Raw genomic sequence first — 17,558 nt, forward strand, 5'->3', positions numbered from 1 at the left:
TCCATGCAGAAAAACCATGTGGACATCTCTGGAAGTTCACTGCTAGGAATGGATGCAGACTATACAATGGAGACATGGAGTGTGGCTTAGTGAGGAGAATTTTGCCTTAATTTTGCTGTAGTTAGAAATACTGCATGTGGCCCAGTCCGAGGGAGAGTGGTAAACCAAACAGCGCTTGCTTTTCTGAGCTGCCTATCATGGGAAAGATGGTGAACAAAACTTCTCATACATATTATGCAATCAATGCCATTACCAACACACACACGACACCATTCATTTAAATTCAGCACAGAAACCCTGTATCTCAAAATGATTGACAGGAGGGCTTGTTTCAAGGTTGTTGATGTAGAGTAGTTCATAATAGGGGTCCTTTTGGAATCTGGCAGCAAGAACCGAGCATGCTATGACAGGCTTTCAAAAGTATGACGGCTATTAAAATTACCAGGTGAAGAACAGAAGGGAAGTGGGAGAAAGAAAGGATGACTGATGCCATTTCTGAACCCTGAACATTTTGCCGAGTAAACAGGACTGCAGCTTGTACTATATGTTAGAATTAGAGCCAGGCAGAACATTTTCATGTGGGCAATTTCAACATTAAATCCAGAAAATTCGCTCTCTCTCTCTCTTTCTTCATTTTATTTTATTTCCAGGAAATGGCCATTTTTGCATCCACCATCCTGGAAGGTTCAAGATTTTGCAGATTTCCTATACAGACTGAGGGTAACAAATAACATTCCCAAGTGTCATTTTGAGCGAACCAGAGCATTTTAGGTTGTTTTTGAATGAACTGGACTGTTTTCAAAAATGTGTAGCACCACAAGGCCAAATGTAGCGTCTGAACTATTTGATAGTGTCTCTTGGAAATCAACTAAAACAATCAGAGGATTCCACCCCCACCCTTACAGCCAATGACCACCCCAGCTGTCACATGGAAAATGACTCTTACCACATCGGTAGCACAGTCCATTCTGCTGCCTACATGTCATTTTAAAGTGCAACAAGGCATTTAAGGTGGCTCTGGTCAAAGACGGAGGGTAAGTGAGAGAGGCAGAGACAGAGTAAACTGAAGCAATAACTTACCATGAGTAAAATATTTAAAATCCACTACAAATTTCACATATTCATATGTTAGGGGCTCATTTGGATCTAAGCTTCCCCTTGCTAAATGGCAGCAAAACTCTATTTGCTTTTCAGCTGAAACGAGAGAGAAAAGAACATTTTTAATAGTCCCTATGTTTGCACTTTCACACACTCCATCTATCTAATCTATCTAGGTTTTTATACAGACCCCGTCACTGTGGTATCTGAGCACATTCTGTTGGGATGCTCCCGATATCCCAAAGTAAATAAACAGCAACTGCAGAAACTTGTCTGTCTGCTAGGCTAAGAAAAAGTATCCCCCACCCTATTCTCTATACCCTCCTATTTATATTGCTGTACTAGGACTGAACGTCTGGGCTCACTGAAGTCAAAGTGACTTTTGCTATTGACATCCTGCGACCAGGATTGCACTCAAGATCCCTTAGGGCTTGTCTACACAGTGTGGCAGTGTACGCACTCCAGGGGTGTGATTTCTAAAGCCCACTAATTTGTTTCACACTAATTGATCCATGACCCTGCTGGTGCTCACTACAAGTTTCCTAGTGCCCTTTAACATACAACCACTCTCAAACAGCACCATCTTAAAGGGCACTAGGGAACTTTTAGTGCACACAAGCAGGGTCTACACAGACCAATGAGCATGCAACACATTAGCGTGCTTTAGAAATCACTCCCCTCCCTGTAGGCACACTGCTGTGCCACGTACACAAGCCCCAGTGAAGCTGGTTGAAGGCACTGGGGAACTTTCGAATGACTTGAAAGGGCTTTTGATCAGGCTCTACTACAAATGAATATTCTGAGGCACAAACTCCCTGGAAAATATAGTCTCCAGCAAGGGTGACATTTCCCCTGTGCACAGGATGAGCACAAGGCCTGAGCACCGCTGAAATTCCAGGTAAATCTTATTTTGAGGGCTTAAATGATACTTAAGTGGGGCTGATTAGGCCATATGCTGGCTCTCTGCCCGAGGGTGATATACTCACCCTGCCTCCCTCCGGCCCCCAATCCGCATAAAAAGGGGCAAGAGCAGCATACAAAGACCCTGAAAATCCCATATCTGTCTGAGGAAGGGCTCCCCCAGCACAGGTACTGGGGAAGCCAGTCATCAGGCTGACTCTGGAGGATCCCCTCACAAGCTGGGGACAGGGCTGTAGTGTGCAGAGCTGTAGTCCTGAGGCGCATAATATAGACAAGCCACCCAGGGCCTCTCCAATGCTCTCAGCATCAAAAGGAAACAAAAGCCCCCGCTAAAGCCAGCTCTCCCTCTGGGCTGTGAATTCCACGCCTTAGAGGCTCACCACCGAATCTCACCCCAGGAGAGTAATCTAAGGGAGTCATTTCATTTTTCGATTGTGATCAGAAATAAACAACAACAAAAATTACGTGACACATCAAAGGGCAAATACCAGATTTAATGATGTGCTGAATTTTTAGAAACCTGTGAAAGAGAACCGGCACTATCTAATAGAGAAGCCAGCATCGTTACTCTCCCTGGGAGCCGTTTGCTGGTTAGAATCTTCCCCTTAACCATAGTCTGGAGAGATGCTTACGGTTTAGAACATCAGCTGCAACAGGATCTGTCATGAGCACATGTGGAGAAAGGAGCTTGTACACTTCATTCTGTTCCCGCTCAGGCAGAAAGTTTAATATATTTTGGTCCACCAAATCTGACTGATACAAAAGAATGCTTTGTCATGTTCAACAGTACAGCATTAACCCGTCCAGAGGCACAAACACTTTGATCAATGGGTAGAACGGTAGGGCAGACGCAGTCATTTTAACAGGACAACTTAACATGAGGAAGTTACATTAGACAACGGTACAGGGAAGACAGAGAGAGGAACTGTGGTTCTCATTCTCTGCGCTGCTCTCGGACAGATTGTAATAATTATAATAATAATAATACCTATTTCTTATATACTGCTATTCCTGAGTTGATCTCAAAGCACTTCCCAATCGTTTAATGTATTTATCCTCCCAACACCCCTAATGAGAGAAGGAAGTAAAGATCCAATCTCATCCTAAATAAGCAGAAACATTAATCCTGTGTTTTCTTCTGTACAGGAAAAAATCCATCTTACTCTCTGCTTGTCTGACATAAATAGAAAGCACGCAGTGTTGTCGTGTCGGTCCCAGGATATTAGAGAGACAAGCTGGGTGAGGTGATGTCTTTTATTGGACCAACTTCTGTTGGTGCGAGAGACCAGCTTTTGAGCGACACAGAACTCTTCTTCAGGTCAGGGAAAGGTACTCAGAGAGTCACAGCTAAACACAAGGATGAGCAGATAGTTTAGCCTATGTAGTGAGCGCATATTCTAAGGGACCACTCAAGGTGAAGTGGCCATATCCTGACATGAGTCTGCACATGATACTCCCCACGGAAATAAATAGGGGATTCTGTGTAAAAATCAGTGGTCCATATGGAAAAAAATGAAGGTTTTTATCCACATCATAACCTCTGTAATAAAATGCAGCTGAGCTAAACAACTACATGGGGAACCTTGTGCTACTCCAAAGGAAAGACTTTCATATAACCCCTGGATCTCCCCATCACTCAGAGGATTAAAGCCAGGGAAGCCCCAATAAACTCTGACACCAGAGCTGCATCAAAGCGTACCAAGGAGTAGGCTTGGAAGAGGCTTACGCTAGGAATGGTGTCAGAGTTTATTGGGGTTTATCTCAGCTTTCCATCAAGCAACAGACACACGGGGAGTGGGCTGTGGTACAGCCCCTCACGGACATCTTCATTTCACATTCAGGTGTCCAATAACTCAAAGTTAACAGTGTTTGTCAGTGAATTTCTGATGTCAAATCTCTTCAGACCATAGCTCAGTGTCAAGTCCGGAATCTACACAGGGCTTTTCTGTTTCTTGGATTAACCAAGGGGATTGTAATTACCCCTTTTTCACACTACAGACACATTTGTTCCAGGAAACAAGCATTTGTTGATAGTTTTGTAACAGGAAGTGGAGCTGTGTGGAGAAAGGAAGCTCTGTTTCAAGAAGGATTTCAAGATTTCAGAATTTGGCTGCATTCCAAATTAGGAAAAAAAGGTAAACATTTCAAAATTCTCCAGGAAGGAAAATTCTGAAAATGTCTTTTGTTGCAGGTGGATTGAAATGTTTTGTTTCAATTTCAACTTGTAAATATATTTTGTATAGCATAATGCAACATAACAACAATATTTGAAAATGGAAACAAAAAGTACATTCAGAACCAAAACGTTTTGGTGCAAAAGTGCTGAAACATCATTTCAACATCATCAGAACTTTTTCCCCTGGTTTTCTTTTGATACAAAATTCCAGTGAAATCAACCCGATTTCACAAAGCACTTCAAGGTGAATGGAACTGCATAGTCCAATGGAATGTGGTTTCTTTGAAGCTTCTCTGACCTGCTGACCAGAGTCAGAGTCAAGGCAACATGTGTTTGTGCCCTGTCTACACTAGCATTTACAATCATATCAGTTAATGTGTTAAAACATGGCAAAAAAATCAGAGGTAGACATGCTATCATTTATGCACATGCTTGGAACCAAAGAGTAGAACTAACTACACTTCTGAGGGAATAGAAACAACTTCTGTACCAAATTGTTGCTTCCTAGTGTAACACATTCTTCCCAGAAACCTCAGGCTTCAGACACATCTAATGTCCATGTGCTTTTGATCAAAAGTGGGGAGATTTAGCCCTCACACCATCTGTACATTATTTGAAAACAGCATTATCAAGAGCACATTCCATGACCACAATATTTTCCAGACATTTGGTGGAACAAACAACACACATAAGCGGCCTCAGATGTACAGAAAGCTGTGGCTACTATGATTCTGCATTTTTTTTTAAGCTAAGTCAGAGATCCTAATGCAAAATCTATTACTGAGGGATTTCACACAATTTGGGATACTCCCTAAGGGTCTGTTGGGTTCATAAGCTGTCAAGGTTCCTTCCCCACTCTGAACTCTAGGGTACAGATGTGGGGACCTGCATGAAAGACCCCTAAGCTTATTTTTACCAGCTTAGGTTAAAACTTCCCCAAGGTACAAACTTTTACCTTTTGCCCTTGGACCTTATGCTGCCACCACCAAAGTGTTACACAAAGAACAGGGAAAGAGCCACTTGGAAACGTCTTTCCCCCCAAAATATCCCCCCAAACCCTACACCCCCTTTCCTGGGGAAGGCTTGATAAAAATCCTCACCAATTTGTATAAGTGAACACAGACCCAAACCTTTGGATCTTAAGAACAATGAAAAAGCAATCAGGTTCTTAAAAGAAGAATTTTAATTAAAGAAAAGGTAAAAGAATCACCTCTGTAATCAGGATGGTGAATACCTTACAGGGTAATTAGATTCAAAACATAGAGATTCCCTCTAGGCAAAACCTTAAGTTACAAAAAGACACAAAAACAGAAATACACATTCCATTCAGCACAGCTTATTTACCAGCCATTTAAACAAAAGGAAATCTAATGCATTTCTAGCTAGATTACTTACTAACAAGTTCTAATACTCTATTCCTGTTCTGTTCCCAGCAAAAGCATCACACAGACAAACAGACCCTTTATTCCCCCCCCCCTCCAGATTTTAAAGTATCTTGTCTCCTCATTGGTCATTTTGGTCAGGTGCCAGCAAGGTTATTTTAGCTTCTTAATCCTTTACAGGTAAAAGGACTTTGCCTCTGGCCAGGAGGGATTTTATAGCACTGTATAAAGAAAGGTGGTTACCCTTCCCTTTATATTTATGACATAAGCCAAGGAAGGCATCACATTCATCCAGTTAGTTCTTGCCTCCATGACAGACACAATATGGCTAATATTGTGTATGACAAAGCACAACTGAATGGAAATTGACTACACCAGATGTGTGAGTATATTGCAGCACATGACAGGTTTCTCAGTAAAAGTGAAGTCACACAGTGCTTCTCCAGCTGAAGCATCTCACAGCCCAGCAGGCCCCACGTGGGGAATGCTGCAACTCCCAATTCGCAATGTGGCAGTGGATATTAGTCAGGTATACAGTATTACTAACCTGAATGGAAGATATGATTTGAGAAATGAGGGAAAATATCAGTCACACTATATATCCTCCTCATGCACACTTGTGTTGGCTAAGCCACTTGGACACTGCAGCTGCATCAGAAAGCTATTTCTTGCACAGGGCCGAATTCTGACCCCACTGAAGTCAATGGAAATCTTGATGTTGATTTCAATGCGGGTGGCAAAATTCATTCCTCTATAACAATCTTCGGGTCAGACTGTGCATGGCAGGCACAAGGCCACCTGTACGATGTAACTGAGCTATATCACACAGCCCCATGGAGCTCTGTGAAGGCTCTCTGTACACAACCCCTGAGCTTGCTGGGGGAGTGTGCATGCTACACAAACAGAGGGATGTTGTTGTCGAGTCTCAGGCGTGTAACAATCTGAACATTCTAAATTAAAAACCAGGCGTCCAAGCGTTATGTTGTTAGAACTTACCGGTAAATGTCCAAGAAGAGAGGAGACACTATCAGACACATAAATAATAATCCCGTCAGTGGTAAGTGCAATGAGAAATCCATCTAATGCCTAATGATAAAAGACAGGGAGAAAAATAAGAATGTACCTGTACTTCAAATACAATATAGAGGTAATTGTTTTCAAAAGTGACGCCTCTAACACTCTGCAACCAACATAAATCCATTGTGGTTCAGCACAGAAAGAATAAAAGTAATTACTAAACATGGTGCCTCATTCAGAGTCCTTCTAGCTAATTTCTTTCTCATTAGCATTAATTTAACTTGCATTTTGCATCCACGGAGTCTTGATTTAACATGAAGCAAGATATAGGATGTCAGATTCCTCATTCACCACCCTTACAATCCTGCTGACTTCAGTGACTCCGATTATATGTAGCAATTTACGCACTTGTTAACCTACTGACTAACAGAGATGTCACATACCATCACGGTGAGCACAGAATGGAAACGACAGACAGACAGATACAGATTTACCAATTTATAGCTAAAGCCAACGAGATTTAAAAAGTCATTTATTTTACTTACACCTGTTTAACAGATTACAGAAATTATTGTTTTTTACTTTAGTTTGGTTTCTCTTTTCTCATCTACAATGGCTGCCCCTACTTCTGCCTTGCTGGATGACTGTATCTCTGATGTATAAATAGCATGTGTAAACTCCACAGAGTTAGCGGGGCCCTGAAGCATTTGAGCTTACACGGTGGGGAACTCAGCATTGGAGCTGAAGTTCTCTTTCCCTTCATTCCGAGTCAGTGTGTTTCCTTCCTGTATGACTAGCCCAGGACCCTATTCTTCTAGGACAGCTACCAAGTTCAGGAATGTTTTATCTCCAGTCAGCACAACAAACAAAGCAATCTCTTCCAACACCAAAGCTAATGATGCTCTGTAGTTTAGTTCACAGGCAGCAGAGATGGGTGGTGCAGGCACCATCCATTCCCCCTTCCCTGATCACCTCTCCTCCTCACTCACTCAGCCCTGGCTCAAGCATGAAGAGCAATAGAGACTTCAAAATAAAGGTCCCAAACTGTCTCAGCCCAGATTAGTTTTGTGACTAAAAACCAAACCAGGACACGGTGTGATACGGTCACACAGAGCAAGAGCTATTACAAACTCCCTTCCCCCTGCCATCTCTCTCAGGCTGGTGTCTGTTTTGATTAAACCCGAATGAACTAACTTGTTTGGTGAGAGCAACTCCTGGAAAGAATGAACAGACTTTTCCAAGGAGGTCACTCATCACATCCTGATGAAAAGGAATAACCAAGACACTGCAATGCTGCCCAGCATACACCCTTATTCTGGTACCTTAGAGACTAACCAATTTATTTGAGCATTAGCTTTCGTGAGCTACAGAATTGGTTAGTCTCTAAGGTGCCACAAGTCCTCCTTTTCTTTTTGCGAATACAGACTAACACGGCTGTTCCTCTGAAACCTGTCCTTATTCTGGTGCAATTGCTTTCAACCGATGGGATAACTCACAGCCGAGGTAGCATGCCACATGGAATCAGAAGCAGCCTTCTCCAAGAAAGGCTTGCAGAAATCTCAGCTCTTCTGCAGGATGTGTCTCCACCTGCTAAGAACTTTTGTATGTGAAAACCAGGGCCTTTCTCCTCTACATGTTTCATGCAAAGGCATTGCTGGCAAACGGGGTGGGATTCACCATTCTCTGTTTAGCCACAAAACAGGTACAGCACAGGGCATGCAACAGCATTGTGGGCTTTCTCACCCTGTCCTGCTGACAGGCTTCAGGCTAGACCTGGGAGGGAGCGGGTCGCTCAATCTCCAGGTCCATTCAGCTTTTGTCATCTGTCAGCTCTGGTGGCTGTTCTGTGAGGTGGCTTCCTGCCCTTTTCTCCCCACACTGGATTTGCCACCTGCTCAAAGCCAGACCAGGTGGATAGTAACAGAAAGTTGTTTATCATCTGTAAACTCTGTATGGGGCAGGGACCATCTTTTTATTCTGGGTTTGTACAATGGGGACCTGCCCCATGACTGAGGCTCCCAGGCCATAACACAAGCAATAACAGTAATAGTAATAATCTGATGGCAGTCGATGCTCTCCAGGAACGAGCTATGTAGTCTCAGTGCTAATGGATGCAATGACCGAGAGATGAAAGGCACTACCCCTGAGCCCGCCACTTCCCCAAGCTCAGAAATCTTTCACTTCTTCTTACCTCTAACATCAACTGCGTGAACTCCTCATTGCTAAGAAACGAAGGCTTCCAGTCTTGTCTAATCTCACAGGCCTCGGTCTGTGCTGTGATTTCTTAAAGAGAAAATATCAGAAAAGCAACAGGACCCACATCAGCTGGATTGTTTTTCATTTTTGAGGTAGAGATAGATTTTTCACAAGGAATAATCTCCTCATATGGAAGTCTCAGCTCCAGCATCGTATGAATGTCATTGGGAAGATCAAGAAAAGGGGACGGCATAAAGGAGGAGGAAAAGGAGGTACGAGAATAATTTTAAAAAGAAGATCGGAGCCCAAATTCTGTGGTCAGTTAAGTCAGTGTAAACTTAGAGTAATCCCCTCAGAACCCATGGGGTTACTCCAGATTTACAGTGGCATCACAGACAGCAATATTTGACCTCAAATCCGAAATTACCTACTAAGAGCCCACAGGAAGGGGAATTACTCAATTCATGGTGCTATGCACACCTGCTCAGGGCACGTGCAACATAGACAGCCACCTGGAGCATCCCTTAGCACTTGTGTGGCCAGACACCAGCTGTCCCTTGTTCATAGGGGTGTTTGACATGCTCCATGAGGCTCCAAGCAACAGAATATGGAAATACCTTTCCCTCATGCTACACAATGCTCTTCTGCTGCCCTTGCCTGGTAGCCACTGACCAACTCTGCTTTGTGTGCAACCACTCAGCTCCTGCGCTCTGCACGAGTGGGGGCATGTCTTACACTGTGTGAAGGAGCCAGGAGATAGCTCTGAAGCGAGTCATCTGGTGCCCCTCCCTATCAACACAGAGAAGCAGGTTCAGGAAAAATGAGACTTTGCTGGGGGGTGTGGTTGTGGAGAAGCAGGAGAATGAAAGAAAGGGGTGGGAGTCAGGAGAAAGCAAACAGCAAAGGGGCCATGGGGAGGAAGAAATATGGGCACCAAGGGAGCCAGGTTGTGGGGAGAGACTGGGCAACAGATCACATAGTAAGGGCCAGGGCATCTGGGAAAGAGGGGAAAGATGGAGAACTGGGACAACAGAACCTGGCAGAGCAGCGAGGGAGAGATGAGCAAAGAGGATTAAAGGCAGAGCAGAAGAGGCAACGGGATGGCCCAGAGGGGAGCAAGGAATTAGAAAATGTACAGTGGGGAGCAAGAGATAGGGAGAGCAAACCAACCCAAGAGATGCAAGGGAATACGGAGGGCACGGGTGGGACTAGAGCTCTGTAGTTAGACATATGACTAGGCTCTAGCCTAGAGCTGCACTTTACAACCACTCCCCTTTTCAAGCGCTTTGTGGTTTAACCCTGCATCAGAGAATTCAACCTCCTCTGAAGGCCAACTCTGGCTATTAGCCCTTCCTCTCCTCACTGCTCCCACCACTCTGCCGTTCTGCAGCTCTGTGTCCCTGTTCCCACCAGAAATAAAGTGCCGGCCAGCTCCTCCGCTGACCCCTTTAGCGATTCTCACACTCCCCTTGGAGGGCGGTAAGAGCGGGCAGAGCACTATCCAATACCTTTCTGTTTCTGTAAGAAGTCAATGGTCCTCTGCAATATTGTGGACTTGTCCATCTTGAGAGGGTGGCCATGACCCTGAAGCATCGTACAGAGCTCTTTGATGAGGACATTGAACTGGTCTCGCCTTTTCTTTTCAGATTTGTTGCGTGATGCCCTGGTTGATCAAAACACAGGCACCATTAAGGAAAGCAAGGGGTGTATGTCTCGATCCTGCAAGGCACTGAGAGGCTCTGGCCCAGCACATGCTTAAATTAAAGCACTTGAACAGTGCTACTGGCTTCAGTGGGTCTACTCCTATGCTTAAAGCTAAGCATGCACTTGAGAACTTTGCTGGATGGGGGCCAGAGTGCTCAGCATCTCACAGCAGGATCAAGCTCACAAGGAACAAGGAACATCTGGAGGTGAGAAAAACGATGGATATTTTTTGGAGTGAATATGTTTATTTATTTAGGTAGGGTTTTGGTTGGTTGGTTTTGGGTGAGGGTTTTTGAAAAGAGGTGGTCATTTGGTATATGCTCGAGCTGTGTGAATAGCGGATTTTTTGGTTTGCTGCCCAATCTAAAAGAAATATTTGAAATATTGCTTTGGGTCAAACCAAAAACAATTGTTTCAATTTTGCAGCAAATCGAAAAGTGGAAAAAAAAATTATTTTCGGGTTGAACCAAACATTTTTGTTGTGACAAAATCAAAATGTTTCATTTCAATTTTGACCTTTTTTAAAAATAAAAATAAATTGTTGTTTAAAATAAAATCAAAGACAATTTTGAAAAGTCGTTTCAAACTGAAAAATTGAATGTTTCACTTTCTCCAAATTTTGGGGTTTTTTTGACTGAAACAATTCCATGAAATTGATATGAACTTACAAAACATCTTGATGTCACCAAATCCGTATTTTTCACTGACAAAAAACTTTCATGTGAAAAATGTCACCCAGTTCTAATGTATGCATTATTTTCAAAGGGCTCTCCACCTGGCCTCTGAAATTGCAGCCACGACTGTGTATGCTTATAGTTTTCCGAGTAGTTGCTTCGAGACTGGTTTTTTGCATTGTGTGTGCCAAAATGGGCGAGATACCTATTTCCTGATTTCTGCACACAAGTATAACATGCATACACAAGTTTTGTGCCCAGAAAAACTTGGCTGTGAAAAAACTGCACAAAATTGAGGCCACACAATAGTTTAAAAATCTGAACTGAGTAGAAATGTGATGTACGAAGAAACCACACACCAACTTCCAACCTGCATTAATAATGGTTAATTACCGAATGAAAACACTGGCTCTGAGGCACCTCGCCCCCACCCTCTGCACATCTGGTGTGGGGTTTCAGAGTAGCAGCCGTGTTAGTCTGTATTCGCAAAAAGAAAAGGAGGACTTGTGGCACCTTAGAGACTAACAAATTTATTTGAGCATAAGCTTTCGTGAGCTACAGCTCACTTCATTGGATGCATTCAGTGGAAAGTACAGTGGGGAGATTTATATACATAGAGAACATGAAACAATGGGTGTTACCATGCACATTGTAACCAGAGTGATACCTTAATGTGAGCTATTACCAACAGAAGGGGGGGGAGGGGGAAACCTTTTGTAGTGATAATCAAGGTGGGCCATTTCCAGCAGTTCCCACCCCACCCCCCAGCTCTCCAGCTGGTAATAGCTCACCTTAAGTGATCACTCTGGTTACAGTGTGCATGGTAACACCCATTGTTTCATGTTCTCTGTGTATATCAATCTCCCCACTGTATTTTCCACTGAATGCATCCGATGAAGTGAGCTGTAGCTCACGAAAGCTCATGCTCAAATAAATTTGTTTGTCTCTAAGGTGCCACAAGTCCTCTTTTTCTTTTTGCGAATACAGACTAACACGGCTGCTATTCTGAAACCCCACACCAGATGTGCAGAGGGTGGGGGCGAGGTGTCTCAGACCCAGTGTTTTCATTTGGGCCCATTTGTATTTGGAGTGAAAGTCCAAAGACAAATTAGAAAGGTAAGAGTTTTATTAAGAGAAATGAATTCACACCCAGGATTAAACTGGAACCTCCTCTAAGCTTCACAGAGAAACCATCCTCCAACAAGATACTAAATCCAACCAGTGAAATTCCCAACCAGGAGCACTGAATCATTATATCAAACAGGAATTGGGTGATCAATGATCCTGAGGGCAAGACAATGTAACCTAGCAATCTCTGAGAGCTGATTCGCCTTTTCTTAGGTGTCAGCTGCACCACCGGGTGATGAAAAAGGCTGCGTATTTGTCCCTGTGCCAACTCTGACATATAAAGAATGAAATCTTGCTCCAGTGAACTCAATGGGAGTTTTGCCTTTGAAACCCACAGTAGCCAAATGGGGCCCCAAAAAAGCATTCCAATCACAAGGCAAGCAAATCGTGTCCCATTTCCACATACGAGAGAGATTTAACACACAACCCTTCCAGTGCTCTGTATGTCCATCCATACCTCTTTGCCCTGTCCTTCTCATCTTCATCCATCAGCTCGTTTACACAACTCAGGGTTCTGGAAGGAAAAAGCAGGGTTTACCTCCTTTAAGACCTGGGAAACATTGTCCAATTACACTGACGTTGACAAGTCAGGACCGTTGACTCTAATGCACAAAACAATTAAAATCCGGGTTATTCATTTTGATTCTATCTTCACTTTCCCCACCCTCCCCTACTTAATGGTGCTTTTCTTTTTACACTGTATATTCAGCATTTAGAAGTGATGTTTGGTTTGGCTATCAACTCAAAATATATAGTAATACCTTTGTGTGATGGAAAAATGATGAAACACATTATAAGGCAAATTCTGCCCAGCGACTTGCATGTTTATCTGGGTGCAAGGCGCATGGGGGGGAAAATCGATAAACTTCTATTTTGCAAACTTAAAAAAGGAGAGCCATTTTCAGAGTAGGGTCTGCGCCAGTCTATGCTGGCACAAGTTCCTGTTGCTGGTAAATCCACCAGGATGTAACTGCAGTGGTGGAAACCTCCCTTGCAGCGGAAGGGTGAGAGAGGGGAATATGGAGCCAGTGTTGTCCACGAAGGGAGCAGCATTCGGCAACAATAGGATATGATGAAGCCTGCCAAAGGATTCAAAGGCCATTGAGTAAATGGAAACACTCGCACTGATTTTAATGGGCTTTGGATCAGGCTCCTCGTGCATCATCTCAGCAGCCTCCTGCCACGGTAAGTAGCTGTAAGCTAAAGCTGTTGCTTACCCTGCAGTAAACCTGGGAGAGGAAGACAACAGCACGCGGCCTCCCTGGGACACAGGGAAGTGTAACTGGTACCGCTCTGCACCAGCTGAGGTGAATCAGTGCCGCAGTCTTTATTTTATTCTAAGTTCTTTCACTGCACAGGTAAGGGCAACAGTGGATGACAACTCCCATCAAGAGCCCTCTGCTCTTGATTCCAGTAAAGTGATGGAAAATTTAACACAACAAGGGTAACTTCTTAAACTGGCAATTTACTCTCTGTGACTCAGATTGGCCAATCCGGATCCAGTCATGTTCCAGATCTGTCAAAAGGGCAGAGGCAGACAACCCAGCCACAATCATCCCACACCCTTAATCTCCCAGAGCCAGCCTTGCCAAGTCACAGCCCGCCTAAGAGAGCTCCAAAACCAGTCCCCACATTGACTGGAATCTACTCCTGTCATTAACTTTAGCAGCCAATCAGAGTCCATGGTGCTAACGAGCACTTTCGCTGGCAAGCCCTTGGCAACACACCCAGTGCCCCAGGAACATTCTTGATTGGACAGATCCAAATATTTCCCCTGCTGCTGCATGCCAGCTCCAACCCCAAATGACTTAATAGCTCTAAAAGTTGCACGAAATAGAGCTGCCCACAGTGGACAGGAAAAGAGCATGGCTGGCTTTTCAAAAGATGATGCCTAAATTAAAGGCAAACCAGAGGTTTTCCAACTCTGCTTAGCCTCCTCGCTCCTGACCTCACCGCAAGAGGCAAACTGGGCAAAGGAAATGAATTGAAGGATTCATTTCTTCCCAAAAGGTGAGCGCACATCAAAGGAAGGGAGTGGTTCCATATCAGATAGGGCACCTGAGCGCACATAACCGAATCAGAAATTGCCTGCTCTATTCCTCAGATTCATCAGTGCAGACTGACAGGGGAAGGTAAGCACTTCTTATCACCATGTAAGTAGAGATGGGGCAAAATTAATCCTTACAGGGAGAACAAATTTTAATTAACCCACAACTGTACTCAGACTAGCAAGCAACCGCTATTAAAAGCTGAAAAACCCTATTACACTTGCTTAAGAATGTGCTCTCTGTTAACCTGTCTAAGCTCAGCAAAGCCTCAGGGAGCTAAAGATTTTGGGCCATATTCTGGGCTGATTTACACCACATGCAACTCCACTAAGCCCAGTGGAGTGGAAGGCAGTGCAGAACTTGGCCTGTTTGTTCCATACAACCTCATGGGTCACTTGGGCTGATGAAACACTCACTTTGGGCTATTTAGAGTCGTTCCCTGGGCTTCAAAGGCCTTTGGATCTGGCTCGAAGGGACGGGAAGGGAAGCACTGCAGAATTTAGCACCATGTTATATTACAATATACTTTTACCTTTACATTCAATACATTTTCAGCGACATATTCAAAATAAGCTCCTCTTGCAATAGCATTTCTTGGATTTGGACACCACTGATCTTCCCTTTGCCCACTATTTTTAATGGAATTACACTTGTATTAGTGTACGTACCCACAGGCACACATGCTTTAAGTTTTTAATGCATGCGTTTTCTCTGTGTTTCCTGATTGTGTAATAGTGTTACTATGCCATTTTCTTTCAACCATTAACGTATATGTAATTGTAACCCACACACCTCCTGGGTGTGGTGTTCTGCTGTCCCATGCAGTGGCACCGAGACCACTTAGAGAGAGAGTAATGAGTCTGCTCTACAGCCTTAGCTAACAGCCTCCTCCTCCTACTGCAGGCTTTTAGCTCATGCACGAAGTCCCAGGTTCAATCCCGCCTGTCGACGACTGGGGTCTGGTGGCGTTACAAGTGCCCACCTGTAACACCGACAGACTCTGGTCTTGGTCGGGGAGGATCGAACGTGGGACTTCAGTGCATGAGCCTTTACTGTCTCATTAATCTTTTTCTTTTCTGTTTCGATAGAATTTTTATGCAAGTTGGTGCTTCCGATGAATCTCTCTTTTCTACCAAAGCGACATGACTAAAGCTCAGGTAAATGATTGCAGAGGTCAGCTGGAAGGAGCACAGGAGGTCTTGGTTCTTCACCGGCTCCCACCTGGGTTCGAGGAGAGTTTAGACATGTAAGAAGGAGACAGTTGCTTCCTACCTGTTGACCAGTAAAACAGCATAAACCAGTGGTTCCCAAACTTGTTCCACCGCTTGTTCAGGGAAAGCCTCTGGTGGGCCGGGCCGGTTTGTTTACCTGCCGTGTCCGCAGGTCCGGCTGATCGCAGCTCCCAGTGGCCGCGGTTCGCTGCTCCAGGCCAATGGGAGCTGCTGGAAGCGGCGCGGGCCGAGGGACGTACTGGTCGCTGCTTCCAGCAGTTCCCATTGGCCTGGAACAGCGAACCGCGGCCACTGGGAGCCATAATCGGCCAAACCTGCGGACGCGGCAGGTAAGCAAACCGGCCCGGCACGCCATGGACTTTCCCTGCACAAGTGGCGGAACAAGTTTGGGAACCACTGGCATAAACACAGAACCGGAAAGAGGATTTTCCCCTCTCCTACTGGCCAGAGACACATTTGTATTTGTAACTATATAGGAAGATATGGGAGGCGGGAAGGAGAGGGGACTGAAAAGATGCTCCCCAGAGGTCATGGGCCGGGATTCCTGAGGAATCTGTTTGGACTGGTTTTTAGCTAAACTGTCTGACCCACAGGATGGGAAAAAGTTGCACCAAAACAGAGAAGTTCAAGACAGTTTATGGTGTGTTCTTGTACGACTCCAAGTGTATTTTATATCTGCTTCACTCATTCTTCAGACCAAAACTCTGCCCTCGGATCTCCATGTTCATCTCTGACTGAAGTCAACGCGAGCGATAAATAATCATCCAAAGATGGAACTGGACCCCTCCAGTATTGCTTGCTATTCCTTTTACATTATTATCACCTCTCCAATTGCTTTTGAGATAAATGCTAATGAGCTCTCTGAGCTCCTTTTTAAATCAAAGATTTTAATTACTTCAATTCTCCCGACCCTTTTCTTTTCTCCAGATCGTCTCATTGTCCCTCTGCAAGGCACATCATTTCTCAATTACCCAATTTTGTCATATTCTCTCTTCTTTCTGCGAGCCCACTGATAGCCCCCACAACAGGAGCACTAATGTCTCTAGAGTACTAGGAGCTGAGACTTTTCTTGTTTCAAAGGACACGTTCTCATGAAAAAAAACAAAACCAACAACCCTATGAGTACAGCGGAACTCTTGATAATTTCAGGGTCATCATCGACAATGATCATTTGCTGTCGTACCAAATTTAAAGAATATTTAATCCAACCACGCTGTTCAAATTGACAGCTCTGTGCAATAGCCTCATGGTTGTTACTGTTGATCTTATTATCACTGAGCCCGGAGAATCAATTTGAGACGCACTAACAAGCTCCTGACATTACCAATTCACTATAAATTGGCAAAAAAGGAAGGTGAATGACTGACGATGTCTATATGTTGGGTATGTGAAAAAACTAGCAGTTTGTTCGTGGTTCATAGTAATTAAAAGCACTTAGACGAGAAGGAGACACAACTATGAGGCTGGTCCGAGTGCTGATACGGCTGCTATTTTAGGTGAGTGTAAAGCAAGTACCTTGAAAAAAGCAGACGAGAAAGATTTGGGGATTGAAAATAGGGGGCCGCTGCTAAATACCATGAGTGACACAGACAGAAAGCCAATGATATTAAGATACTGTGGGCATGCATAGAATGGGGGGGAGGGTCGTCTATGAGTAAATTGAGGCAATAGGCCAAGTTCCAGTTCATTGGTGCCAAATTCACTTATGTCACTAGGTTTGCACTGAGAATTTAGCTCAGTGAACTTGTAATATTGTGGCTACATCTCAAGAGGACTCAAAGACCGCCTGAAGAATAGGAGAGCACGAGAAAACCATTCAAGGCTTACGCTGAGTTCTTTCAGTACGAAGTGCTTTAATAATTTAACTGAGGCTAGTTTTATTACTGTTTCCAGTTTGAAACATGTACTTCCAGATTGACACAGACAAAACTTTATGCATCTCCTGATGAAATAGCAGTGGAACTGCTGCTGAAAACACCACC

At 44.1% G+C, this 17,558-nt stretch overlaps 1 protein-coding gene across 4 annotated transcripts in view; it reads right to left on the reverse strand.

Annotated features, from left to right (window-relative positions):
* The window catches only part of PASD1 (PAS domain containing repressor 1), an 86,323-nt gene that overhangs the window by 41,411 nt on the left and 27,354 nt on the right, over positions 1-17,558 (reverse strand). For 3 of the 4 annotated variants that reach the window (XR_012160615.1, XR_012160614.1, XM_073358342.1), the window contains exons 2-7: positions 12,754-12,810; positions 10,299-10,453; positions 8,786-8,877; positions 6,574-6,663; positions 2,652-2,772; positions 1,081-1,194 (exon numbers count right to left, since the gene is read on the reverse strand). Coding sequence is in view for 2 of the 4 variants with exons in the window: in XM_073358342.1 (XP_073214443.1) it covers positions 1,081-1,194; positions 2,652-2,772; positions 6,574-6,663; positions 8,786-8,877; positions 10,299-10,453; positions 12,754-12,785 (604 nt within the window). In the remaining 2 variants the exon portion in view is untranslated. Of the gene's footprint in view, positions 1-1,080; positions 1,195-2,651; positions 2,773-6,573; positions 6,664-8,785; positions 8,878-10,298; positions 10,454-12,753; positions 12,811-17,558 lie in introns of those variants that run through there. The other variant, XM_073358343.1, reaches the window with a different exon arrangement.

This window comes from Lepidochelys kempii, chromosome 9 (assembly GCF_965140285.1).
Source record: "Lepidochelys kempii isolate rLepKem1 chromosome 9, rLepKem1.hap1, whole genome shotgun sequence".
NCBI classification, from domain to species: domain Eukaryota; kingdom Metazoa; phylum Chordata; order Testudines; family Cheloniidae; genus Lepidochelys; species Lepidochelys kempii.